This window comes from Photinus pyralis, unplaced genomic scaffold (genome assembly GCF_008802855.1).
Source record: "Photinus pyralis isolate 1611_PpyrPB1 unplaced genomic scaffold, Ppyr1.3 Ppyr1.4_LG7, whole genome shotgun sequence".
NCBI lineage: Eukaryota > Metazoa > Arthropoda > Insecta > Coleoptera > Lampyridae > Photinus > Photinus pyralis.
Genome location: NW_022170738.1, coordinates 3176935 through 3204184, shown reverse-complemented (window position 1 = coordinate 3204184; position 27250 = coordinate 3176935). Strand labels below are relative to the sequence as shown.

Genomic DNA, 27250 nt, shown 5'->3' with positions numbered 1-27250 from the left:
CCACTGGCTGTTGAAGTTGCAAAAAAGTAAAACAAACGTACAAATAAACCACAATAATAGAGAATTCGTTTTTTAAGTTTTGCTCATAGGGATTTACATGTTAATTTGGGACCCCTATACTATTTTCCGTTCTAGAAATGCTAGCAAACAAAAATTACGCCCACTGATAGATACGGTAACGGTTGAGGCGAAATAATCCTGTAAAGTAGTCGCAAAAACACACTACACATTGATGAAAATCGAACTGCAATACGTTAATATGTTAAGAATTTCCATGCGCCGGTCTTACCGGCAAATGGTGTCCACAAAAACACCAACTTAATACCAATCGTAAGTAGGTGGTTAAATCGGCTTCATATAAGTATACACAAAATGTTTTTAAACTGTTCGGTACTTAAATACAAAATAACTACAACTCTGTTTACATTCTGTGCCTGTGCTACGACGCGATTAAACTAAAACTTTCATAAATACCTCTAAGTGTTTGTGCAGCAGGAGCACTAGATCTTTTTGGGTCACGACTTTCATTCGGAATGGAAATTATTGGCCTTCTAGTTCTAGCTGCTTTCTGCACGGACCACGGACTTCTCACAGATTGTTTCTTTGAAATGGAATTGAAAATAGTTTCCCAACTGTGCTCTGCACGAAGCGGTTATGGAATCCTCTGGGGTGTTATCGATGGACAAGAAGAGGTAGCGACACTCCCATTAGCTTCAGTGTCAGACGCGACTAGGTCGACCACAATATCAACAGCACCGGTTGGTATGGGAAGGCACTTGAGCCACCTTTACCCCTAGCGGACCCAATGATTGACTTAAGGTTGCACGGCACGCCTTAGGAAAACGATTTCACTATTTACACTCATATTTATAGGTGCCCCTATTGTATCTCATAAGCGCAACGATGGATCATATAAATATCTACTTCGTGATATTTTAAGCTTTTTATTATTTGAAGTTCGGTTGCAGTAGACACATTTAACTGGCTCTTCTCGCTCTTATTTTACTTATAATAACCTGCTTCATTTACCTCATCCTGAATAGACAGACACACGTACTGCAGTATACATTTATCTTACTTTATTTACTTCTGAAATAAAATTGCATTTCGAACCGCGCTTGTTACTTTATATTTCTAATTACTTTTAGCTTTCTTACGGTTAAATAAAAAACCACCTTAGGTTTTGAATAAATGAAATAATTAATTTAATCACAGCATAATTATCAAAAGGTTCGTTAGTCCATTTTCAAATAAATACAGAGTGGTGACTTGCGTAACACATCATAGGGATTTCAATGTAAAATTCATAACATGCGATTATTGGCTCCCCAAATTATTTTAGAGCAAAAATGTATTAAGGTTTTTTGTAGAAAAAATTTTTATACGTCAATGAACCGTATTAGTTTTCATTTTTTCGCATAACAAAGACGGGAAATTTCATGGCATCGCAGATTATTGAAAAAGGTGCGGATTTTATTTTTCCAATTTTCCGTCTTTATATGAAAAAAATTGAAAACTAATACGGCTGATTGGCGTAAAAAAATTTTTCCCACAAAAAACTAATATATTTTTGCTCTAAAATAATTTAGGGAGCCAATCATTGCATGTTATGAATTTTACATTGAAATCCCTATGATGCGTTACGCTGTTTGTCTGTTTGATACTTAAACGTTATCGATGAACTTTCCTCTCTAGAACTTTTTTGTGTGCTACTTACACAAAAAGTGCAGCGAGAGCAAATAATTATTACGCGGGGCAAATTTTACACTTTAATTAATTTACACCTAAGTTCTGTATTCCTATTAAAATTCAATTGCTGCTTGAGAAGGATCCAAAATTACAAATTTTAGCAAAATCAAACTGTAAGGCATGGAATAACTAATTTTTCTGTCTTGGAAAAGCGTGTACGTTTCTTTGCGCTATTTTTATTCGGATAGTCCGCCCGATTTGATCTCGTTTGTCTTCAAATGTAATATCACCGTTTTGGAACTTTTGATTAGGTATCATCAGGGTGGCTTAACTCGTGCTGTTCTAGTGTTAGCATATTCAAATGATCTTTATTCAAGAATAAGTCCAGGCTTTCTAAATAGTATGTTCTCTCAGACGATAACAATGCATAGGGTCCGTTGGGAAATTTGTCCACCTTCGTTTTACCCAAATAAAGTTAATTGAAAAAATGTTCATTGTTACCTCGTGGTGCATGTGCATTAAAATAAGGGGAGAAAACGCATAACAAACAGGAAATGGCAAATATTAATGCAATAACTGATTCATATTCTAAAATTATCTCATTGTACAATTGCTACGTGTAGACAACACAGATAAATAATACTAGAATAATGACATTCGTTAATATCCGTTGTACTTTTATTGGCTCAATGAATGAATTCTCAAACGAAGACGAATTGTGAATAATAAATTGCAATTCTGTATTTACTCACCGTTCTCAGTACGAGGCTCGCTACTACACGTACCTGAAACAATAAAATGCCATAATAAATAAATGTATCTCTGTATATAAAGTGTATTAGATTTGAAGCTTTGAAGACGTGGCTCGACTGCCAAGCTTTTTTTACCTATACAATACAATGATAATCTTAGAGCAGTAGAGAGCGTCGTTTCCGACGAAGTTTTCCATGTAAAATAATAGCATTTTCATGTTAACTTTATTCCCATCAGCAATTTTCTATACTGTAGTGGTTGTGGTAGAGAGGGAGATTAATGTACGGCAAAGCAAAACAAACCGAAAGCAGAAAATACGTTCTACTTTGACATAATTAGACTCTTAAAGTGACGTATGAGTTCCATGTCCGGTTTGGAAGTTCTGGCTGGGGAGTTTTTCACAAATTTGTAAGCAAACAGAAATTTGTTATGTAGACTCCGGTGTAAAATAATTTCAGAAATTTAACAGAGAGATATTTTAAGCGACATGTTTCCTGATATTCAAAATATACTTTCCAACAAGATGGCGCACCATCCCATACTTTCAGAAGTACGATAACTATATGCAAGAATAAGTAGCATAGCACTGATCCAATATTTGGAGTAGCCATAGTTCACGAAAGCAGTATTTTCAATTCAATGATTAATACTAGGTTGTTTAAATTTCAGTTTTAATTAGTTAAAAAATGAATTCCGAGTCTAAGTCGGTCTTAAAAAAATTTTGGTGGCCCTTCTGCGCCTTCGTACATACTATACTTTTTGTCTAAAAAAAGCTATCGCCCTAGATCGCCTAGATATCTTACTTTCAGAATAAATTTAAATGGACAGTTTGGTCTGTTCCGGACCGTTGAGTGAAGGATCTAAATTCCCTCGACGCCATCAGGCCGAAACCGTAAATGTTAACATCAATATGTAAGAAACGTCATTTGTTAGTGCTACTAATTTTTCCCGGAGAAATATTCCTTTGATGTATTTTGAACACCGAAAATATCGGGAGTAAATAAAATTCGAAAAATCTGCATGTAACCATGATAACGAAACAAGATAAAAAAGAATGCCGAAAGTTTGAAGGTGTTAGTTTTACTTTGATATGCTCCTGTAAGCTTCTTTGGAGAAGTTTGTATTGTGAGAGCTTTTGAAACAGGAATTTGAATACGGGAGCCTCTCGATACTTGGAACGGACAATCAATCTTCAAATATGATAAGGCGCTGTACTAAATAAGTTTGCCGACCGAACGAATAGGATCGATTAGAGATACGCGCTACTTTACATTCCATTTTCGTAAACGCGGACTGATTTTCCATTATCCGACGGGTAATTTTTACTAGAAGCAAAAATCTAATCGGCTTTCACAAACTGATTAAAATTCATTACTTTAATATTAACTTCTCGTTGTCATACGATTTAATTACATCCGTTCCATTTATTGATTAAATGGAGGAAACCGCGAGAGGAAAACCGTCTTGAATATACCGACTCCGGCGGCGTGTAAGTATTAATAACGTAATGTCTTCATTATGTATCGGATTGATTTATTAGTGCAAGATTCAGTGAAACCAATTCGAAAAGCAAACCAATTAGGATTTCGAAGTTATAATTAAATCTGAAAATTATAACTACGATGTCGTGTCGAAAGGTAAAATTACGAATCTAATAGCCCTGACCAACATTAACATCGTAATACCCACACGTTTCCTTCCGTTCTTTTTTAAGATTCAATTACCTTTGGGTGTTGTGTTTTGACATTCGATTGTACGAATATAGAAGAGAACTTTAGCATTATTTTATGTCACACAACTTTTTTTTCTCGCCCTCTTCGTTCCAACTTGGCGGACGATACGCAGAAGCCATTAAAGACAATTTGTAGAAAATTCTCACGAAACTCTCCAAATTATGACAGTGAATATTCAGAGGTGTCCAAATAATTTGAAATGTGTATATCACGAAAACGGGTGTGCGAAGAGGGCACTCACAAAGAGAAAATATAGATGTGGACGAAGCTAGGGACGAAGCGTATTCGTCGGCTCAGTCAAAGCTTCACATAGGTATCTAGAAAACGACGTTCAGAAGAGGATACCTACTTACAGTCGCCGAAGCGGATCCGCTGGTGGGGTTAAAAATTCACATTAGAATAACTCAAAAATGGAGTTTCGGAAAAGGATAATCACAAAGGAAAAATGATGTCAGACTATAGACTTTCACGGCCTAGTTGGGTTTAAGCTTGCATATCAATAGCGTAGGTCGATATACAAGATTTACTTTAGTAATAAGTTGGAGGACTCATTAGTGTAGCGGCTGAGAGGGACGAGTGGCTCCTAGCTGTTGACGTGGGCAAATACCTAACGCTATCGGAGATGGGTCTAGGGAGTAAAAAGAGTAACAGTGGTTCGAAGTGTTTAGAAGAACCAAGAAAGTTACATCTTCGGAACAGAAAAAGGAGAAGGGAACGAATTAAGGGGAGGAGAAGGGGATAAATGGAGAAATTTTGGAAAGAACGAAATAAAAAGGAGCGGCTAATCAGACAAAGGAGCAAATAGATAAAATGAAAGAGAAGATAATGAACGAAATGGGAGAGTTAAGCGAAGAAATGAAGAGAAGGGAGGATCAATGGGATAAAGAAACAGAAGAACTAATAGAAAGGATAAAATAACTTGAAGAAGAAAATTAGAGAAAAGACACAAGACACAAATAAGGAAGTAGAGATGGAAAAAGGGAAAGAGAATATAAAAGAGGCGAGAGCATTTGAAGTAAAGGAATATAAGGTAGTAATCGCGAAACTAACATGCGAAAAGAAGATGATGATGAAGGAAAAGGGAACGTTAAAGGGGAGCTGGATATACATATATGACGAGTTGATACATGAAGAAAGAAGGGTGCAATGAGAAATTAGAGAAGTTGCGGAAAAGGTAAAAAAGTAACATGGGGATATAGGAAAGTAATGGTACAAGAATACAAACAGAATCATGGATAGAAGAAAATAAAGAACAGGATTCCGACTGAATATATATGGTAGAACCAATTTGCGAGAGGGATAATATAAAGAGACGAGCAAAAGGAGGTAATATTAACAGGGGTAAGAAAAGGATAAGAGAATTGGGAAATGAATGGAGAAATAGAAGGTGGGAAGGTGGCAAGAAGAGTGGAAGTGGATGGAAAGAAAATGAGAGCGATAACGATATACTACAGAAAAGGAATAAAGATAGAAAATAGAAAATATGGGAGATAAGGTAGGAGAGGAGAGGTTAATATTGGGCGGGGATTGAGGGATTGTGAGGTCAGAACAGAAATTTAAAGAAGAGTGCAACAAAAAGAGAGAAGTGTAACTGGAAAGAGAAAACAGGTTGAAGAATTTTAAACGGAAATATGGTTGGAGATAGGGACAGGTAACTCGCATACATGGGAGGAAGGGTGAGGCCGGTGATTGAGTACACAATAGTAAATGAAAAAATTCTAGAAGAAATACATGAATTAATAAAATTGGATTACTAACCGATGGTATAGAGTCTAAAAGGAAAGATAGAAAGATAAGAAATAAAAAAACGCAAAGACAAAGGGAGATACAGTTACGTAGAGGTACAAGAGACACGGTGGAGTTTATAGAGGGAGACTAGAGGAACAAGGAGTGAAATGGAAAGGAATACAGATGAGGAATGGATAATACAAAGAAGAGTATTAAAAAAGCAATCATATGGAAACAAATAACTGAAGGTGAGGGGGCAGAAAAAGAAAGGAGTTGTCGAGGAGGCAGAAAAAAAGGAGCTGTGGGACAGTGAGTGTACAGAAGAGAGAAATAGATATAGAGAAATTATGGAGTAAGAAAGAAAGGAGAAATAGAAGAGAAACAGGCGAAAGAACAGAAAAAAAGTACAAAAAAATGTAAAGAACAAAAGATGAAACAGAAAGAATACGAAGAGAAAATCAAATAAATAAAAACAGAAAAGCATTTGGAAGGCGATAAACGGAGGAAAATAGAACAAGTGGATGAAACATACAATAAGAAGAACCTTTTATAAAGTTACTGCAAGGAGAGCACGAGAAAGGAGAGGCTATGGAAGAAGTAGGAAGAGAGGAGGTTGAATTACATGAGATAGAGGAGCAATTAAAAAGGCTGAAAAAAGGGAAAGCGGTAGGGAGAGATGAGAGAGGTAATGAGGCTTGAATTTTCGCCACAAATAGGATAGGAAATCTAGTAAACAAGATATGGGTTTACCCGAAGAATGGAAGAAAGGGAGTAATCATGCCGATCCTCAAAATAGGGAACAAAGATTGTGTGGGAAATTACTATAATAAAAAATACGGGGTATACAATCTATGCAATGATACTGAACGAAAGACTAAAAAGAGGAATGGGGGAGAAGAGGATATTGGAGGAAATAAAGACATAATCCAGGAACTATACAGGGTGTTTTTTTGGGACCATTAGTTAAACGTTCCTGGCAAAGTGAAATAGGTAGGTTTTTAAAAAGTTGCACTTAAAGAGGCCGAGTCGATGTAAAATATTTTCAAAATGGGCGCACTACCGGAAATAGCTAGTAACTTCGTTATTTTAAATGGCAACCCCTATTTTTTATTGCATTTTTTGATTCTACGTGAAATTTCAGTTCGATGTCGATGTATACCATTTATGGTTTTTAAGTTATTTTGACTTTAAGAAAAAAATGGCAAATGCAGACGGTACAATCTTTAAGTATTATTACTTTCGGGCGATTAACCGAATGTTGTGTAATGCTCGAATTGTTGTGGGTCCAGTCTTTTTCTCTCTGATTGTGGAGGATATAATTTGCACAACACATTGATATTAACACCACACCAGCAAGTGGTTATAGGTTAGCTGTATTCAAACATAGCATTTCTTTTTTTTATCATTACGAATTAATTATTTACCTACATTTTATATAATTATAACAGTCACAGTTTGGTCACCTCTTCAAGGAAAAGTATAATTGTGGGGCTTATCCTGAATTTTGACTTAATGGTTTTAATTTTTTGTTTGTTGGGGGAAGGGGGAGGGGGTAAATAAGTTTAGTTGATAGTTGATTGATGAAATTATGTTAATTAAAATTATAATCAGTAGGGGTATGGGATATTAATTGCCGTAATTAAGATCAACTGCGCGTGCCGACCCGTGTGGCGCAGTTCAGTTGAAGCTGGGCTGCGGTACTAAGGGTCCCTGGTTCGGGCATGGGTTGGGTTGGTAGATCGGCCTTGGTTGAACCCCACCCACTCAAAAATAAAGGCAATATTTAAAAAAATATTTCAAAATGGCGTCGCCTGGTTTCACGTCACATACTATCCATCTCTGTTACACATGAACGCTCTATCTTTGTAGTGCTCATCTATTTAAAATAAGGAACACCGATTTGTTTAGCTAACTGTCTGTACAATTGCACAAATTGGTCTCACAAAATGTGGATGACTTCATCATTGTTTTCCTCATAAAAAATTGTACCCCTTTCTGCACACACAAAATAGAACCGCAAAACAAGCTTTTAGTTATGTTTTATTCATAAAAATTAAATGTCAACGTGCACTTAAGAAAAACCGCTAAGTTGGAAGATTATTGCTAAAAAAACGACGCCAGTTTCCGTCTCTCGTTGACCTCCGTTACAACAAAAGCTCATTTTCCAATTAAGTAAAATGCACCCTTCAATTGTATTGCACTTGAAGCTTGAAGCAGTAATTTAAATTTATGATTTTGGGCTTGAACATTTTGATTATTATACTTTAAAAAAAAATCTTATACCTACAGCAAACCAATTGAAATTTCAATATTTCGCGTATTACCTTAGGCAATCAATTCAAGCGTTTCAGCTAAATTAAAACACAGGCAGTTAATTTTGCATAAAAGTGTAAAGAGCGATCGTTGGCAGTACAATAGAACGCTTTTAAATGGTCTAACTTTGTTTTATTTCCAAAGTTTTTATTTATAGAAATTTCCTCTTGGCAATTCCACCGATGACCAATCGTAAAACGCTCAGTGATTCTCTTTGCTTATTTTCATTTTCCTTCGGCTGTTTAACGAGAACAGTGAAAATTTGCATGAAAATAAATTGCATTCCTAAAATATACACTATAATTTTTCAGATTTAAACAACGATGAGAATTTATTAAACTTGCTCAGTGTGCATCAATGCATTTGAATTTGATTTGTTGCTGGTACAGTACCAGCAAAACAAAACAGACCGGTCGGTAAAATTGACCTTACCCACCTCCTTTTGGGAATTACGCGCACTATATCACATCACAAGATGGATCACGCTATAAAGAAGCACCCGTTATGCGCCATTAAATCCACCAGACGCAGGAACGCACTGTATATACATGAACTCAACCAAGCGCTTCATTACTGGATACCGTCATGAAGTCAATTTATATATACAGTGGGGTCATATTAATTAGTTTGAATATTGTTGCTATGACTTAACAAAAACTAAACCTCTTACGCTCCTTAAACTGTGACCGGGACTATACCAATCTACTTTTTATTCAGTTTGAATACATCACACACGAACGAATATAAAAAGCCAAAACAACAATATTCATATTATTTAATGTGACAGCCAGATCTTTATTTGTTTTATGAAGTCATTTTGGTTGCATAAAATTAGGCGCCCCCTTCAAAAAAGATTTTGTCTTTTGAAAGTAGACATAGGGAAAAACAATATAGATAGTAAATCCCTATGTTTACTTCTTAATAAATAATATGTCCGCAAGTCAGTGATAAATATTGAATTGTTAACAATAAATTCATTAATAATAAATTTTATTTAAATACTCGCGCAACGGCGCTGATGTGTATGCCAGTGTCGATTGAGATGTCCGTTTTTATAGAAAATGACAGTGTTTAAACTTTAATATATTTTTTTCTATTTCGGTGTCACAATGATGATTTTGTACAACTACAGTTGTACAAAGACAGTGATTATAGTCGTTTTTTTTGGTAACTCATCTTTTAAGTTGGCAGTTACTAGTTAGTACAAGTAGGTACTTCGTTGGGTACGTCCATGTTTGAACTTCAAAATGTCAGTCTTACTACGCTGCCAACCTAAAACTTAACGGCATAAAAAGTGTTCCCAACATAAAACATGTTAGTTCTAATGTTCCCTATAGTTTCTGATAATGATTTTTTTAATTAAATTAAAGCACCGAAATAGAAAAAATAGTATGAAAAACGCGTGTTACAATGCTTTATTGTAATACTCCTATCTTGCGGACACTCGTGGCTACGCTTCGCGTCGCCACTCGTGCCACAAGATAGTCGTATTACAATAGGTCGCATTGTAACACTTGTCTTTCAATATACTATTCTCTAATTGGAACAATTATTAGCACTATCGGCCGCCTAAAGAAGGTTTATTCACCACGTGTAGAAATTATGGTTAGAAAGATGAGGAAACCATTTTAATGTACTACAGCACTGAAAATCACGTACTATAAGGAGCAGAACATCGTTCCCACCGATTTCGTGTACGAAAGGTGTTACGAAAATATCCTGCACGGTAACCCAAAGCACTTAAAAGTAATTATCCTGGAGATCAGTATACCTATTCTAAATGAAAGAGCTGAAAAACAACGCACGCCTCTGTAAACTTATCAGACTTCGTCGAGTTTTAAGGGTATTGTCCGCTAAAGAGACCTTTTCAGGAGTACTCCAGACCGCCGCCGCCACCGCGGTTCCATCATTGTACAGGGCATAAAAGAGTTTAAGAACATCCTTCGGATTGTTTAGAGTCGAGACTCATTATGCTCACGAGATAATAAAACCGCAAGTTAAATTTAAAATTCTCTTTAGGCTACCTGATAATAATAAGAGGAGATGATAATATGCACTTCAATATTCTTCAATGGTGCATGTGATGAATAATAAAATGGTGGCGCGACGTTTACTGATCGTTGCCGCCACGATAGGGCATTTGTATCAAGTACGTTTCCATAAATCAAAATTGAGAAATATTTGCCTAGAATTTTTTTCATTCACTTTATGTATACGAATTTTGTGTGTTTCGCTGCTTGCATTCCAATTGGTTTTGGAAGGAACGGATGTATATTTAGCGGGTATTGTGAATATTCTTCCTTTAGATTTACGCCCTTTGATTAAGCGACGTACGTTATCAAAAATTGAGCTCGAGGCGAATGGTTCGCAAATACTGTATAGGTTCATTAACGTTCAAAAGCTTCCTGCGAATTGCGTGTGAGAAAACATGTAGGAAAAACTGCAATTCAGAAAGTTATCAAAATTCAATCGGATTGTAAATGATGAGAAATATTAAACTAGAAAAAACCGATTTTACTTATGTCCATTCCGATTGAAGTCACCATTGCGAATATTAGTTGACCAAACAAATAAGGTCGCCAATTATGTAAATCCGTTTTATTTATACACTTTCTTCTTACCACGTATTTTATTCTATTGCTGAGTTCTGTGTCGATCCATCCCGAGCTACCGAGAATAGCAATTCTTTTGTGAAAGCGAACTTTATCCATTCTTTCTTATTTTGAGCTCCTGTCCGTGACACCTCATATGCGGTTCCAGTAAGCTCCTCTTTTAAAAAGAAGAAACCACCGGAAAGGTTCGAGGTAAGGCATGTTTTCGAAGGAATAGACAACTTTGTCGCTTTTAAGTAAATGTTGTCCATTTCTTTATAAACATTCCAAACCTGTTGTTATCTTTTTTTGGCGCAGCAACCTCCATTTAAAACGCCTATAACGTAGGGCATCATTCTCAGTTCACCGCCCGCAAAACTAGATGTTGCATAACCTCATACGTGGTATTAATATAAGGGCTAAGTCAATATGTAAACTATCAAAGGAGGGTGTAGCACTAATAAAAAAAAATATGTAAACTTACTCTTTTACAGACTACACCACTTATACACAAGAGAGATGCAATTTTGATCCCTAACCTTAACCGCTCCCAATATATCTGCAATGAACGTTCTGCACCTTGGACCCCAACGCTCTCGTGGTAACAATTTATTTAAATGCCAGCACGTTAATTCGATATCGCAATGACAGGAAAATATCACGTAAGTGTTAAGAAAGTAAGATATTCGCACTGTATTTACAGTTGAACATATTAAATCCGCCGTGTAGTAATTTTCACGATTCAGCCAAGTTCCCTTGTTTTATAAAAAGCGCCTTTTAGTATCGGTTTTGTACGAAATGGTAGCTCACAATGAATTGATAAGGCACTCACGAATATCAAAAATGTAACTTTTTTATACGGAAGACTGTATATTATTACATCATATGAAAGCTTATTAAATTCTCTACAACAGTTTTTAATGCGCCATAGCCAAAATACTTCAAATGACCAAGATTTTTGAGTTATTTTCATTTCGATCTAGTTATCCATGAAAATGATAAAATGACGTTGCTTGTAAAGTCTCTGACAGCTAACGTTAAATTTAATTGTTTCTGTTTCTAATCCTTTTACTGAAGAAACTGGAAACGTCTGTGATTTTAACATAGGTATCTACTGCAACTTGTAAGTTATTTTTATTATTTGTTGCATCTGATGTTCTTGTTTTGTTAATAACCTACTACAATCAGTCCAATTTCCAATTATTGATTTATATACTATTTTTCATGGGTAACTAGATACCCATAGATATAATGAAAATAAATGAAAAATCTTGGTTATTTGACGTATTTTGGCTATATGATGTAATAATACACAGGGTGTTCCATATAAAAATCACATATTTGTTATTACTTGAAAAATGCCATGTTTTCTTTATTAAATTTCAGGTTTGGATTCAGTAAAAAAAAAATACAATTTTTACAATTTAATCGTCTTTCTCACTCTATAACTAAGAAAGTTAGCAATAGTGCCGACATAATTTGAAATAGGCTGTATACTGCGGTTGTGCGGTTTTCAGAGAATCCAATAAGCGATCAAAAAATACCGCGCTCGACCTGCATACATTCGCCCCGAAAATTTGACTCAGAACGCCTCTCTCCCACCCGATTTTTCGTTATGTACTCGCAGAATCCTACATCCGAAACGGACCCAACGAAACACCGATTTTAGTTATTTATTATGCATGTGAAGGTATATCAGAAACGCCGTCCCTCATGCTCCGTTGCGCTAATTTTTAGAACCGGCAACACTAACGTTTAGGCTCTTACCTGCTTGAACACTATTTTCTTATCTTCACGCGATTTATTTTCTTGTGTCTTAGTTCTGTTATCTTTCATTATGAAGCGGTACACGAAAAGTGACCCTAATAATGTGTCAGTTATTTTGAAATATCTTTTTAAAAAAGGTTAGTAAAAAATAAAAACGATTTTGCAAAATTTCGGTTCTTTCAGGATATCTATCTCCGAAAGTAGTTGGATTTTTTTCAGTTTCAAAACGGCATTTTGTTAAGCATCAAAATACGCAACTTTGCCAAATTTAAACTACCTACATATCTCTTAAAGTTTCCGAGAGCCCCATGGTGGCCCTTGAATTTGAATCCAGTTCTAGCATACCTGATTTCTGGCAAACCATTCTAACCAATAAACATGCAGCTACCAGGCGAAATATTATAAAGCAGCTCGATGGACACCATCTTGATGTAGCTGACAGTCTACAATTGACGGTAATACCACGAACATTAGGGATACCAACATCATTTTATGATGATATTGTACAATTCAAGATGTGCGTTTATAAATTTGATTTAGAATCTTGACGTATTGAACAGATACTTCAAACATAGGCATACTCGTATCTGCAGACGTGTGATATGCAATGCAAGAAACTTTTACGAATATTCGAATTACGTACAAATCCGAAATATATGGAAACTTTTTGAGAATTCAACTAAAGAACGCCCATGAACGACTAAAATGAAAACTCAACATTTTAAAAACCTCATTCATTCATTCATACGGGCCATTAACTATGATAAGACCCCACTTTACTTCAGCAAAGATACAAACCGCATGAAGCTTGGATAAGAACCCAGTTTACTTTAGTCAAGATAAGAACCCCCCAAATGCAAGGTTCATTTGTTTTTCGAATATGTTTGGAAATCACTATCCTAATTGCATTGTAAAGAAATACCTTCTATTTCCTGTTACTATTCGCTTGTCTACAGACGCGTTAACATTAGCGTATCAGTTTCATCAGCCTCTCATCACTTCCAAAACGTTTTATGTAAGCGCAGAGGCTTTTTTGTTGAATGCTTTGGTTTGTTTACACTCTCACGTAACAATCTTTTTCTCTGCCCAGGTTCGAACACTCGACCTCCTGCTTTATATAGCCTAACGCTCTACCATTGAACTACAAGTCGGTCACTCGGTATCTTCCTCCTTCCTCTGTTAATAATAATCTAATAGACTGGTCAGGGGAAGAAATATGCAATTTTCGACGAAACACACACTTTAACACGGATCTGATAATATTATCAGAGCGCAAGTTCGCGAAATATTTCCGCCGATTGAAGGCAAAACCATCATCAAAACGCGAATCGCAAGTATATCCGCCAAACCACAAAAAAATTTAATTGTCCGTGTTTGATTTCCCGAATTAAACCGCGTATAAAAAGGAGAGTGAGTAAAGTAGTGCAGGTGAGATATGAGATAAAAAAGGGTGGGGGAAAAGACCATGCGTCCTACTGACGGCCAAACACATGACGATATATTCCTTTTATTCTTGAAAATATCGGTTAAAAAGGAAACTCTAGAATTGTATTTTTATGTAACCCTAGCCCTTACGAAAAATAACCCCACAGTCGACATAGTAGTTCCCATACTTCAAAAAGCTATGGGCAGTTAGTATGACGCAGAAAGGACTATTTACCAAACGATTTATTTTGCTTGGAAACATTTTACGGCACTAGCGGATAAACTGGGTCCAAATTTGTGCCGATAAATCTAAGAAGTGAAATAATTTTTGTTTTTATGGCGGACTTTTTACGGTATAAACGTAGCACTAAGCAACGCACCTAGTACAGAGATTAGAACCGTCAATGTTCCGGAACTTCAAGGACCTTTTTAAGATTGGAGCTTAAAAAAATAATCTGTCTGTCTGTAATGTTTTAATTCTAGGAATTCTCCAATTTTAGCGTCGAATTGTTAAGCGAGGCGATTATGCTTGATTGTCCGATCGCTCGCTCGTCCGCTCGATGGCTTCATGTCGATCGATTTAAAAGAGAACGCATGGACTGATGAAATTTTGCAGGTCGATTCTTTATCAAATTTGCTGATCGGAGTACGTGAATTGGCAATGTAGCCCAAAAAATAAGAAAGGGCCTTTTGACATCTCCGTTAGTTATGAACCGAACTGCATGAAATTCAAACTGGGTATAGCTATAACAATGCCAAAAGTTGAAACTAATCGATTAGAGTGCCTTTTTATGTCATCTCGGCAATTTATAAACGGAATTGCATGAAATTCAAACTGGGCATACCCAGTACCATATCAAATGTAATGCCACCGCTTTGGCCCTTTGATTATGTATCGTTAGGGATTAACTCGAGCATGTTTTAGCGTTTAGTATGTTCAATGATGTCTTGTCCAGGAACAAGACTCGCCAGGGTGAGGGCCTCCGTTAACAACTCCACACTAACCATCAGGATGCCGCCTGCGACATCCATTAAACCTATTGTGACCTCTGGTTCTCAAAATGTTTGCAATAAAAGAGGTCGGTAATGGGTTCCTGGCTTTTTTATGATTATTGTATTTCAAACGGTATCGTAACACTGAAATAGATTTTCTCATATCATCAAGGTGTATCTCTGTTCATGTCTCTGTTCGAAGGGATTTATTTATTGGTTACGTAACGTACATTGCCAGCAATGTAACGAAGGAACGTTAAAATTGTATAAGAATTGACCAAGTGTAGCAGGAACTCTGAATTAGAGCGCTATCAACGCAAACACGCTAGTTTATCTGTTAGGTGGTTAAATTAGTGGTTATTTTGGGTGCATTTCTAACATTTTTGTTGATAAGCAACCAATTAAATGCAGGAATAGCTGTATTCGTAGGTTATCATGGTTTTGTGGTTAGACGAAACGATAAAACCTACTCAAATTGCTCCTCGGCCATCAGAGACTGATCAATGTATTGTAATTTTGAATTTTGACGCAATTTCAAAACTGAAGCGAGAATTCACATCATGACATTTCATTCGTCGAATTACTATATAATGCTCTATGCCGAAAGTAGGTTATGACTTTATGAGTTTTTGCTATCCTTTTTTCTCGGCTTTTGGGGACAGTCAACAAAAAATATGACTAGTAAAGCGCCAAGGTTACGCTAATGTAATCAACGATATCAGTAAAAGTCAACATTAAACATTGCTAAATACCTTCACTATCCTCATCATCAGAATCGCTGGCGTCAGTTTCATCCTCGCCTCTAGATTTCAACTGCTTCACTTTTTTCTCCTTGGAAGTCTCGTCATTACCTACACTTTGAGAAGCACTATCTCCCGATTTGTTTACGGTTAAGTCGCGAGATGACTTATACACCTTAGATAGTCTACGTATGCGTAACAGAGACATAGTTTCCACAACTGAAATAGGTACATAAAACAACGAACTCGCCGAGGAAATAGCGGCGTAATCTAGGACTTTATCTTATCAAAAAGTATTCCAAACATACTATCTTAATCACATGAACGAGTTACTTTTAGATACTGAAGGTGTTCAGGCTATTGTTTTATGTAATCCCAAACCGATTTGACGCATTGATCTACGGATGTCAAAAAAACACAATTCTACAGCTATCTCGAGAAGGCCAATCCCAGATCAGTAGATTAAGACCATTAAATTGGACGAATCGGATTTAAATCCTACAAAAGGTTTTAGACTACCCTAGCCCCCCCCCCTACCGCTGCGCGGAATTGTGCGGAGGGGTAGGCAATCGACTCAATCGGCCTTTGTAAGTACCCACCGCCAACAATCCGCTTTTGAGATAATTGAGTAATTTCTAGGTTTATGAATCGCAGGCAAACAAAAGTTTCTTTCCACTACAGTCTGTTGTTAACGGGTTTTATATGTTTCATATTTCACTAAGCAAATTTATACACTCTATTTCTCATTAATGTTTTTTTCAAATGCCGACGTACAAATTCTAACGACACAAGTCAATCCCTTTGGGCAAATAATACAAAACATTAATAATAATGTTAACGGAGGCACCAACACATTTAATTGAGTTGTCTTTAATCGTTGGAAACACGACTAAGTTTTTTTCTTTTTTCTAAATGTAAGTTCCAAAACAAATACGGTGAATTAACCATATCTGGGGTAGTTCGGTTACCGCTATCGTGGCTCGAAACCGAATGCCTTCAAAAATCTCTCCAGATTAATTCCCACCTATTCTTTTTTCATTAACGCCCTTTTCAAAATGACGTCTGGTAATTAAGTGAACCATCCTTCTTTAAGAGCTAATAATAGAATTTAATTAAATTTAAATGGAAACTTCCACATAAATTTTAATTTAATCAAATCGAATCAAATTTTGAACTACTTCGACCACTCGTACACTGTTATCAACTTATTACCGTGCACACTCCCAAAAATCTCCAAAATTTCAACTTCATAAAAATTCGAAACAAATTATATCCAAATTAAAAGGTACCGTGTTACGTTCATGTCAATGAATCCGCAGCATGCATTCATTCCAATGTAGTCATTTATAAAAAATCCATTAGATAACCGCATCCGCGTTTTGTATACAAGTCTGCTATGAGTGGTGCGAACACAAAAAATGTATTTTAGATTTACATTAGCGGATATATTACCAAAAGGGTTCAACGAAAACAACATACAAACGATGGTTTATTCATAAGCATTTTTATTCGCATTGAATCCACTACGCATTCACATTTTGGTCTTCTATAATACTGGACGATCTTTCAGAACTTCGCATTTCAGGAGTAACATTCTATTTTTTTGCGTTATTAGATGAATGAAATGTTCCTTGTAAATTAATTGTCTGAAATGTTATCTTACAGTAATGGTTCATTCAAAAATCATTCGAAACCACACATTCTTTAAAATAATAAACAAGTTGATGTTGTGCCCACAATTAATAAACACTTCTTTTGTACTCATTGTATGGAAAGATAATGTTCCCAAGTATCATCGATGCACGGAAAAAGGATTATTCCCGCGGCGTTTTTCAGTTTCCGCTGGAGAGAAGGGGTGGAAGCTCAAGAAACAATAATTGTTAATAAGTTTTAAAATGTGGCCAGTACTATTATGAAACAAATCGCATACTTTAAGAAACCACATGTTCACACACAAAGCTTCGAAGGATTTTAAATGTAACGAGTGTGCTTACTGTTAGGAACTTTATTTGAAATTCAAAGTGTATGTATTCTGTGATAATTTCATTGGTTATTGGTGTGACAAGGGGAAGTGAAGGGCAGTGGGAAAGGAACAATAATGGCGTAGAATTTAGAGAGCAAGTTGTTGTATTTCTTTGAATAAATATATTTAAGACGAAAGTAGTTCTGTTAGTGAGAAATAGCTAACATTACGAAACTAAAGATAACTCAAATTTGAGAACACATTTGTTCACACACAGTGTTCTGGGGATATTAAATAAGATCAGTGCAGTTACGCGACCAATAAAAGCACTCTTTTCAAAGCACATTTGGTAAGACTGAAGACTTGCAAGGATATTAAGTGCGATTAGTGTAATTACGCGACCACTCATTTCAAAGAAAATTTATTAACACAAGATGTCCCAAGTTTGAAATGTGGAGAATGCAATTATGCAGTTAGTTACAAAAAGTATGTTACCAACGAAACATATTGTGTTACCAACATGAATAGAAAAAAACTACAATAAACACTAAACCTAAAACTGGGAGCTGCATTAAATGTTGATCTCAAAAAGTAAGAAATAGGGACAACACTCTGTATATGGCCGTAAATACGTCGCATCTTCTAATCAGAACGCAATTAACATAATTCCTGCAAAACAAATTGAATAACAATGTCGACGTATTGTTTATTCATGATTAAATCTGACGTGCACAGAAAACGAACAACTTATTGACATTTTAGATCGCTCTGCACGGCGCCAGCTTGAAAATGATTCATTAAACATGCTTCAATTATTCTTCTAAAAAAGATTATTACTTTCAATTAGGAAGTCCATCAACTTAATTTAATTGTCGTTTAGTTGCATTAATGCGCTTTGATTTCCCTTGTTTCCACATGCCATCCATCCGCTACAACCCAATGCATAATAAATTTACATAATCAGAATTCGGGGGTAATTTATGTACGATGATGGGGATGTGCCTCCCTAGCTCGTAACTGTTTTTCTCATATTGCTTCAGTGCCCCCCATTAAATTGCGCGACAGTTAACACAGTTGAGATGAGAAGTATTTTCCTTAGTAAATAGCCATCACAGATCTATTTTAATGACAAGGTATGTGACAATTCAATTGAATTTTATTTATGCCGTCCAGTGTGAATTTGATAGGTTTAAAAAATGCCCCCTGCAATAGACATGTTGCATGCGCCTCTCATCAGTGCCACACGTAGATATCATATGGGATCTATTTGATTAAGGCCTAGTTTTTCCACTTCTCAATAATTTTATTCTTCGAATAAATTACAGGGATACCATTGTTGATACAATAGCTGTCAAAGTACTTATTTGCAGAATAAATTTTTCAATAGATGGAAAAACTGGCCCTGGCTTTATTCGAAATTTCAGCTTCAAACGAGATTAAAAATTAACAAAAAATAGTATCTGTCCAATTTTAATCGTTTTCTTAAAAGTTGGGTTTCTCGGAAAATAGTGAAAGAAGTTACGGTAACCCCTACGGTTAGGCAACAAACCTCTCACAACTGAAAGAATCGAAAAATGGGAAAGACAGAAAACGCTTTGTGTACACACCGCAGTTCATGTCACAATTTGTTGTACTACGGCTTTACATTGCTTTATGAAGTATTTATTTATGTATTCACGAGTAAGTTTATTATCAGTGTGATGTTGCTCCGTATGATTCGATAACTATTCCGTGAAGGAAGTACCTAATACAGTCCGATTCTTCGCTGCATGTTGCTCCATCTTGTGCGGACTATATAGCTTGTGTCTTAGCATGTATGAGAGTGAGAGGGGGAGACTCTGAAACTATAAAAAATGGAAAAATCTAGCGAATCAGAAAAGTATCCGAAGAATTTAAGGAATCTAAGAAGATTTATTTCTTGAATTTGTGGGGGTTATGCCAGGTTTTTCGTTCATAAAAGGTTTTCCTGGTATTGCCTTGTTGGGCGCGTAATATATTTATCTGTTTCTGTCTTTTCTTACTCATAAAATTCTGCGTTTTATTCAAATGCTTTCCCGAGTACGTCCCACGTCTCAACAAATGCTTTCATTGCCGTTAGGGAGTTTGCAGTAATTTTGTTTTAGTGCGAGTGACCCGTTATTGCTGTTGATAAGGAAAGAGGACAAGAGCGAGGTGTTTGGAAGGAGAGCATCAGAGAGCCGTACGCCATCGAGACGGTGCTGTGGTCGCCTACACCTTCGTGGAATGGGCGTTTTGATCGATGGGTCACGGACTCGACAGAGACTGATAATCCTCTGTTGAGGTTTTAAAGCGCAGCCGAACAACAAATGAAGAGGAAGACAGGAATCAGCCGGATGGGATCCCCCAAGGGTTTGGAGGCGGTGAAGAGCAGACTTGACGAAGCAAGAGGAAAAAACACGGGGAAACCGTTAAAAGCATTGCTGAGTGAAATGGAAAAACAACTAAAACAGAAAGAGCACTGGGGTAAGAGACGAGAAAGTTACGTAGAGACTAAGTGACCTTAGAAGGGGATAGGGGGGAGTTGGTAGGCCAGCTGAAGGGGGACCTAGAAAGGCTACAGAATAAATGCGATACGTGGGGGGAGAAGTATATGCAAATGGAGAGAAGAGTGAATGAGGGTAAGCAGGTAGAAAATGAAGAAACGCAGGAGGTTGTTGCAAGCCTAAAGGAGAGTGTGAAAACGCTTCAGGAGAGCTGCAGCTAATGGGAAGCAGTACGTTGTAGGCTCGCGACGGATAGTGCAAGGGGTGTAGGAGTTAGCGAGTGACCGCAATAAAATCCTGATAGGAAAGACATAGATATTCTCTGGAAGGCGGTGATCTATTAATAGGCGGCTGAGCTGAGAGAGCGATGACGGCGTCTATCGAAGATGGTGGCAGAGGCGGACAGAAATCCCCACTGAGACACCCTCACGACCAGAAGCGATCCATATCAAGTGAAGAGGGTGACAGCTAAGAAGACTATCTTAAGCAAAAAGATATCGCAGCAACTAATACTGGAAAACGATTTCAAAAACCAAGAAAGGAGATATTTTAATTGAGATGGAAAGGCGAAGCAGTTAGGGAACTGATAGCAGAGATGGTGGAGGGGAACAACGTTAGGGTCCTCCAGGAGCAGGCACAAAAAGGCATTATCAAGATCGGATGAACAACATACTGCATCCGAATACTCGGTTCGAGAGAGGAGATGGAACCAAGATGCTTCAGAAGTTGGGATAGGGGGCACTGGTAGGTATGCTGTAAGGGAGACGGGGTCACGTAGCTGAAGATGGCCCTGATAAACCAAATTGTGTCCTTTGCGGCGGAATTATAGCTGAGCACCGACCTTATGGAAGAAATTGCGGTGTCAATAAGGATTCTCCACCGTGACATTCCGTTTACCAGGTTGGATCGGGGATCCGGACAGGACGACAGGTTGATAATCAATCTGTGATAATGAGTAATCCATAAAAGTCACTGTGGCAGGGTGGGAATGGTCTTAACCGGTGCGAGGGATTGGAGACGGAGTTTAAAGTTGAAAGAGATGGGTATGGAAGAAGCCCTACACGGTTATTATTTATTATTATTAGTTACCAAGCTTATGGAACCAGCCCTGTCGGACAATATTCCCCTTGGATTTGGCGGGGAAGCTCTTCGAAAAAATAATAAAAAATAGATTATATGATACGATAATGACCAAACTGTCAAACGGCAGTTTGCCCTTGTGAAGGGCCGAGCGACTAGCGACGCCCTGCGCTAGTCTCGTAATCACGGTAGAATTGGCGAAGGCAAACTCGGGCACATGGAAAACAAGGGAAGGGTGTATGGTGGCCTCACTTGATGTGGGGAACGCTTTTAACGAGGCCTTAAGGGAGGCAATATACCAGGCATTCTGGAAACTAGAGACACCCGTTTACTTGAGGACGATAATCCGAAACTACCTTCGTAAGAGAATATCCCCGAGCCGTGTGGAGAAATAGAAGAAACAGAAAAATTCCAACCACCTGCTACTCAACTCAACATATGCACAAACTCGCCCTACGAGGGATTCTTTTCCTTCATGCATTCTCAGGCTGTGACTCCACATCGGCAGCCTTTAGGAAGGGTAAGGTGGCCGTTTGTAAAATGTTTCAAAAATATGCCGACATCCGTGAAGCAGCAGCTGTATTTTCAAACCCCCTCCCCACCCATGAAGAAGTGGAGAAGCACGGTGCCAAGTCTTTCGAGTGTACCATCAGATCCAGCAGTGGCTGGAGAACGACCATTCCCCCGACCAATGGGGCTGGGAAAGAGATTACAACAACCACCTCGTACCAGTCCTCGCAACAGATCCAGCCTGCACCTGAAGAAACACTCAACTGTATATTGTGCAGATCCACGACAGACTGCAGTTTTGCGAGATGTGGATGCAAAAAGGTCACGGAAATTGTCTGAATGGGATACCTCTCAAAGAAGAGGAAGAGGGCATAGACGATGTCGAAATCGTGGATGTTTCACCGCCATCTGAACCGGAAGACGCTCCACTCGAGGAACAACAGCTCGCTCCATCCCATCCGAAGACACTCCAAAGGTCTACGTCCACGGGTCATGACAGCGAATAATCTATGACGTCCATTATTTGAACCTACACTGTTTTATAACTTTCTTTGCTAATATTCTATTACGTACAATATTATCACGTAATTATTAATAAACTAGATTTTTCCTAGATATATTACCCACTTGGATGCATTGTCCTTATATCATAAATAGAAGTTAAAATGGAAAATAGTAGGAGTAAAACATTGAAATTGTTGCATATAGAAAATAATGAAAAATTTTAAAACTACTGTAACTTTTGACTGATTATCGTTAATTTGGGAAGGAACCATATTTTCGGAAAGGAAAAGGTTCACAGGATATAGGTAGATGAATGTTTGATGAAAAACGTAAGAACCAATTTTTCAAAAATTTCCCTCTTTCCGGAGCTTATATCTCGGAAACGGTTGGGAATTTCGAAAAAATGTATATAATTTTTTGAGCTTTCATGTCGCTAATAGACATTTTTTTCCTACAACGCACCGTTTTCAAGATATCAGCGAAAAACCGAAAATGATGACTTTACGCCTCTCCTGCCGGGAAATCGGAATCCTGAGAACTTTGATTATGGTTACCTCCTAAGGGGTCCAAACAAGGTTCTGAAATCAAACCTTCCGCTTCCAGCCATACCGGGCGTAATCTAGAAGTACTGGAATGAAGAGTGCAGTTCACTCGCCTTGCGTTGGAGGTTTAAAAAAAACTAAAATTAATTGCAAACTGCAATCCCACGGAAGTTCAAGATTTCATTATGGATAGTGATGAATAAACTAACAAAACTACCTTTTCACATAGATTACCGACTCCACCCTTCGAAATTTAATTTCAAATGCTTCAGAACTGTGGTACACCGATGTGTAAACGAATTAATTTGGAATGGGCGTTGTCAGCAAAATAAAATCGATTTTACAACAATAATCAGGTAATATCCAGAGACCACAAGTGCCCTTTAAAAATATAGAGACAGGGTTCGTGGATTTAGTAACTAATTTTAATTGTGTGTTCGATGAAAGTTGGAAACTTTTCCCTTCCAATGTTTTATTTAACTCTAAATTTTCATTAAAAAGTTTTCCTCGACAAACTTTTGTATACGTTTGCCTTAACGCGAACAAGAAACACTAGGCGCCGCCGTAATTAATTTTACAGATTTTTCGTTTCCATTTTCGTACCTCGCTAAGTAGATTAATAAAATAAATAAAAGTAAATGTACTGCCAGCTTAAACGCATTTGATTTGACGTACTCCCTCAGAGTTTGGTCGGAAGCATAATTAGATTTGAGAAACACACCTCGGGGTGTACGAAATGTTAACAGGCTCGTTTTTGTAACGAATCCAATTTGAAAAGGCGAAACCGTGTAAGATAACAAATGAGTTGTGACAGCTTAAGGAAACGTCTTCGAAGGACGTACAAAAACACTTTCCCAAAAACAAAAATTAAATCGATTCGAATGTGATGCGCAGAAATAAATTTTGATAGGGAAACGAGATTAAATTAACGAACTGTTCCATTCCGTTCTACCGCCAACATTGGAAATGATTCCGTAATTTTCTGCTGCACATCAAAGGATTCCGTGTTTTGTTTTGGCGAACTTTATTAGAGGGTAAAGTATTTTCAGCGTATTTAATAACTCGGACAAGCTTTTATTGACTCACTCGGAACTTTGTAAATTTTCAATTGAGTGCCGTGGAGAAATACCGCACTCTATTAGTGGATCTTAATTGGCGGGATGAGTGTGATAAGGAACAAGACCGGATATTTTTCGCTGTACGTATGTGTTCTATTTTTACCTGTTCAACTACCCTCTCACAGAATTTCGTAATCATGAGATAATTTGTAACTCTGAAATTCATCAAAATTAAACCCATTATTTCATTTTGCTAACACCAGTAAATGTTCAAAAAATGCGAAATTAGCGAAAACCAGAAGTCTCTAGGTGGCCCAAAATTTCCTAAGGCACGTCCAAACACGACAAATTTGCTTAATTCGAGAAACCCAGCAGCCTTGATCACCTCCCCGCAATTACACAGAATTATTTAACAAATTTTTAATTAACACCTAACATAATCCTGGGTAGAAATAGAAAAATGTATCCTGAGAACTCCATCTTGGGTAAAAATTTGGGCTCGATTAAATACACAGCGGATCATTTACTCGCGACACAAATTTATTCGACAAAAACCAATTAATGCTGTAAGAAAAGAAAGGCACTCAGGGCCTACAGACAATATACCTACCACGCACATGCGATCGATTAAAACAAATTACATTTATAATCACCTTAAAGAGTTGATAATCCTGACATCCGGTCATAACTTCTTTACTTTCACTTGATTCTTGATTTAAACAAACTGGCTTTGTTGTACTTTCAAAAGTAATAGTGATTTTTTGGTGGTGGATAACTTTACTTTATGGAATACTTGGAAAAACCTTAAAGTAAGGCTTCACTTATGGAATGACTGCTCGACAGACACAATACTTCCCCGTATACGTGAAACAATGGTTGATGAAAAGTCGAACTCGAACTTTCACTTTTATAATGACGAATCTTAGAACACGATCTAAACTTTCTTCTACAAGAACTTTACAACCACCAATACTAACTGTCATTTTAATCTAAAAGCCATGTTTTTCGTCCTCTATACCTCCAAAGATTCCTTCCGATCCTACCTGTTTATCATTTTGTCAAAGTTAACCAATTAAATCCACCGTTGGTCAACGGCCAATTTCCAAAGAAAAGACCACTTGTATCGAAAATACTACGCGTCTTCGATAAACTAACACCTGTGTTTACTCCGGGGAACACTTGTGTATCTTCAAAATAGTTATTACAAAGCGATAACCAACTCCTTATCGAAAGACCCAGGTTAAGTAAGATAAACTTTTAAAAAACACTTCACGCAATTACTTCCAGATGTCCCTAATCTTTCTTAATGTAATACTGAACAATCAAAAATCAAAATACAAGATAATTATTTAAACAAAATTAAGTTGTGCTTCGTTACGAAAACTGTCGTGCCGAAAGTATTTAGGAGTTGAAGAGAGAACGTAAAGATATTTGATGGAATTTCAAGAGTTGTGTTTCAGCCACCGCTACCGTAAACAAAAGCTGCAATTAATTCGCCGTTTGCAACCGTTCCCGTCAAGATATTTCTTTGTTGCGTCCAAAAGCTCTTGTCATTTAGAAGACGAGACCAATTAATATTTTAGGATTTCAGTTCTGTTAGATGATTTTGGTTTCCTATGTTCCTAACGAACATTAAAACAGCAAAGCCGTGCAGGTCTACGCCGATATAAGTTCTGATAAGCGACCTTTATGCTGGCCCGAGCGATTCAAATTAACAGTGATACTACCGGCTTTAGAAATTTCAATCCGGTCAATTAAGTAAGTACAACTAACAGTAGCTAAATAAATGTGTTGCAGTAAAAATGTTACCAGAATTAGTCGTGTGAGGTGTCTCTGGATGCGCTTTCGTCCCGCAAACATCTGCTACCGCGGACCTTGACGAGGGGAAAGGCCTTGGTGGAGCTCGATAATTATTTTGCTAATTGGATTTATTGCCGAATTTTTGATAAAATAATGAGAAATACAACTGAACATGAACTAATTCTCATTATAAACCCTCTCAGTTAACATGGAGAGCAAAGATCCTCAAAAAACGTTTTTCCTATGTTAATTGCTGTGTTGGAATATTGGCCCGATATATACGGTGTTCAAGATAAGGATGTCTATCATGGGGATCTCCGAAACCATAGAAGATACGACGATGGTCAAATTAGAGAAAACACGCGCAATTAAATAGTTCTTATCATACTTGAAAAAAGACCAAAAAATTCCGATTACTCCCGAAGATATGCCAGAGAAACCGAAATTTGCCGATTTGTTTTTTTCTGATGTTATTTTTGTTATAAATTTGGTATATGTGCATCAAACTAGAACAGCACAAAGGAAAGCATTCCGGCGCAATATTCACGATTATCTAAAAAATCTTACTATTTTTTACTCGTTCCTGTCATGCGAGTGATCTTTACTTAAACCTTCAAATTTCGGAGTGGCGCCTATAAAAGTAAGGCCACATAATGCAGTGGTCCTAATTACCATTTAAAGCTCCGTCAATTAAAACCAGTGACGTGTTGGTATAAAACCGCTCTGTTTTATGAATGAACGTTACGTATAAAAGTGTCCTTCACATTATACAAATTTTGCGTTTTAGCATGTAATTTTCCCACGCAAATTTGGAAATTTAATATACACCCCATATCGTGCAATTTTTTATCACGTTTTCAGCTCTTTGCACTGATATTCGTGCGGAAGCTTTCGAGCGTGCAGCGTATCGCATTTACAGAAGGTTCTTGTTACGGCTATAATGATTTATTGATATTTTATAGTGTGGGGGGAATCGCTTTTTTATTGCAAAAATTTGATTTGAAACAAATCTAGTTATAAAATAGATTTAAATATTGGCTTACATGGTTTAGGGGTTGTTAATCTTTTAAACCCCTAATCCATTAATTGTACGTTATCCACCGAATGTGCTCTCACCCTCTGTATCCCATAAAGCACCCTTTGCAATTTTAAATAGCAATCGCCTATGTCTCTCGATATAGATTTTAAAACAGAATCAACCCCTGGTAATGATGACTCGCGACACTTTAATAGGGTATCTCCGTAATTAAAGCGCTATCAAAAAATATAGGCGCCGTGTGCTTTTTTGGGTCAAACAAATGATAAAATCGAGGGTAAAATCAAAATTTGATAATATTCGATCGCCGAAGAAATACGGGAGAAAATAAAAAAAAAATTCAATTTCAGAATGACCTTATATTTTCTTATATTCTTATATTATCTTCCTTTTCAAAATAAGTATACGGGTTCAGGTAAATAAGTTATCGGACGTAACCTCAATGGTATGTAAAAAATATAACACACCAGTGATAATATTAAAAAAGGATTCCGGTGATTAAAAAATTCAAAAGGGATTAC

The 27250-nt window shown here is 37.0% G+C and overlaps 1 protein-coding gene across 1 annotated transcript in view; it reads right to left on the bottom strand.

Annotated features, from left to right (window-relative positions):
- Positions 1-2418: 2418 nt before the first annotated feature.
- The window catches only part of LOC116177372 (F-box only protein 7-like), a 48791-nt gene continuing 23959 nt past the window's right edge, over positions 2419-27250 (bottom strand). Inside the window, exon 3 of the mRNA XM_031496343.1 lies at positions 2419-2474. Within this exon, the coding sequence (XP_031352203.1) occupies positions 2434-2474 (41 nt within the window). The 3' untranslated portion in view covers positions 2419-2433. The remainder of the gene's footprint in view (positions 2475-27250) is intronic.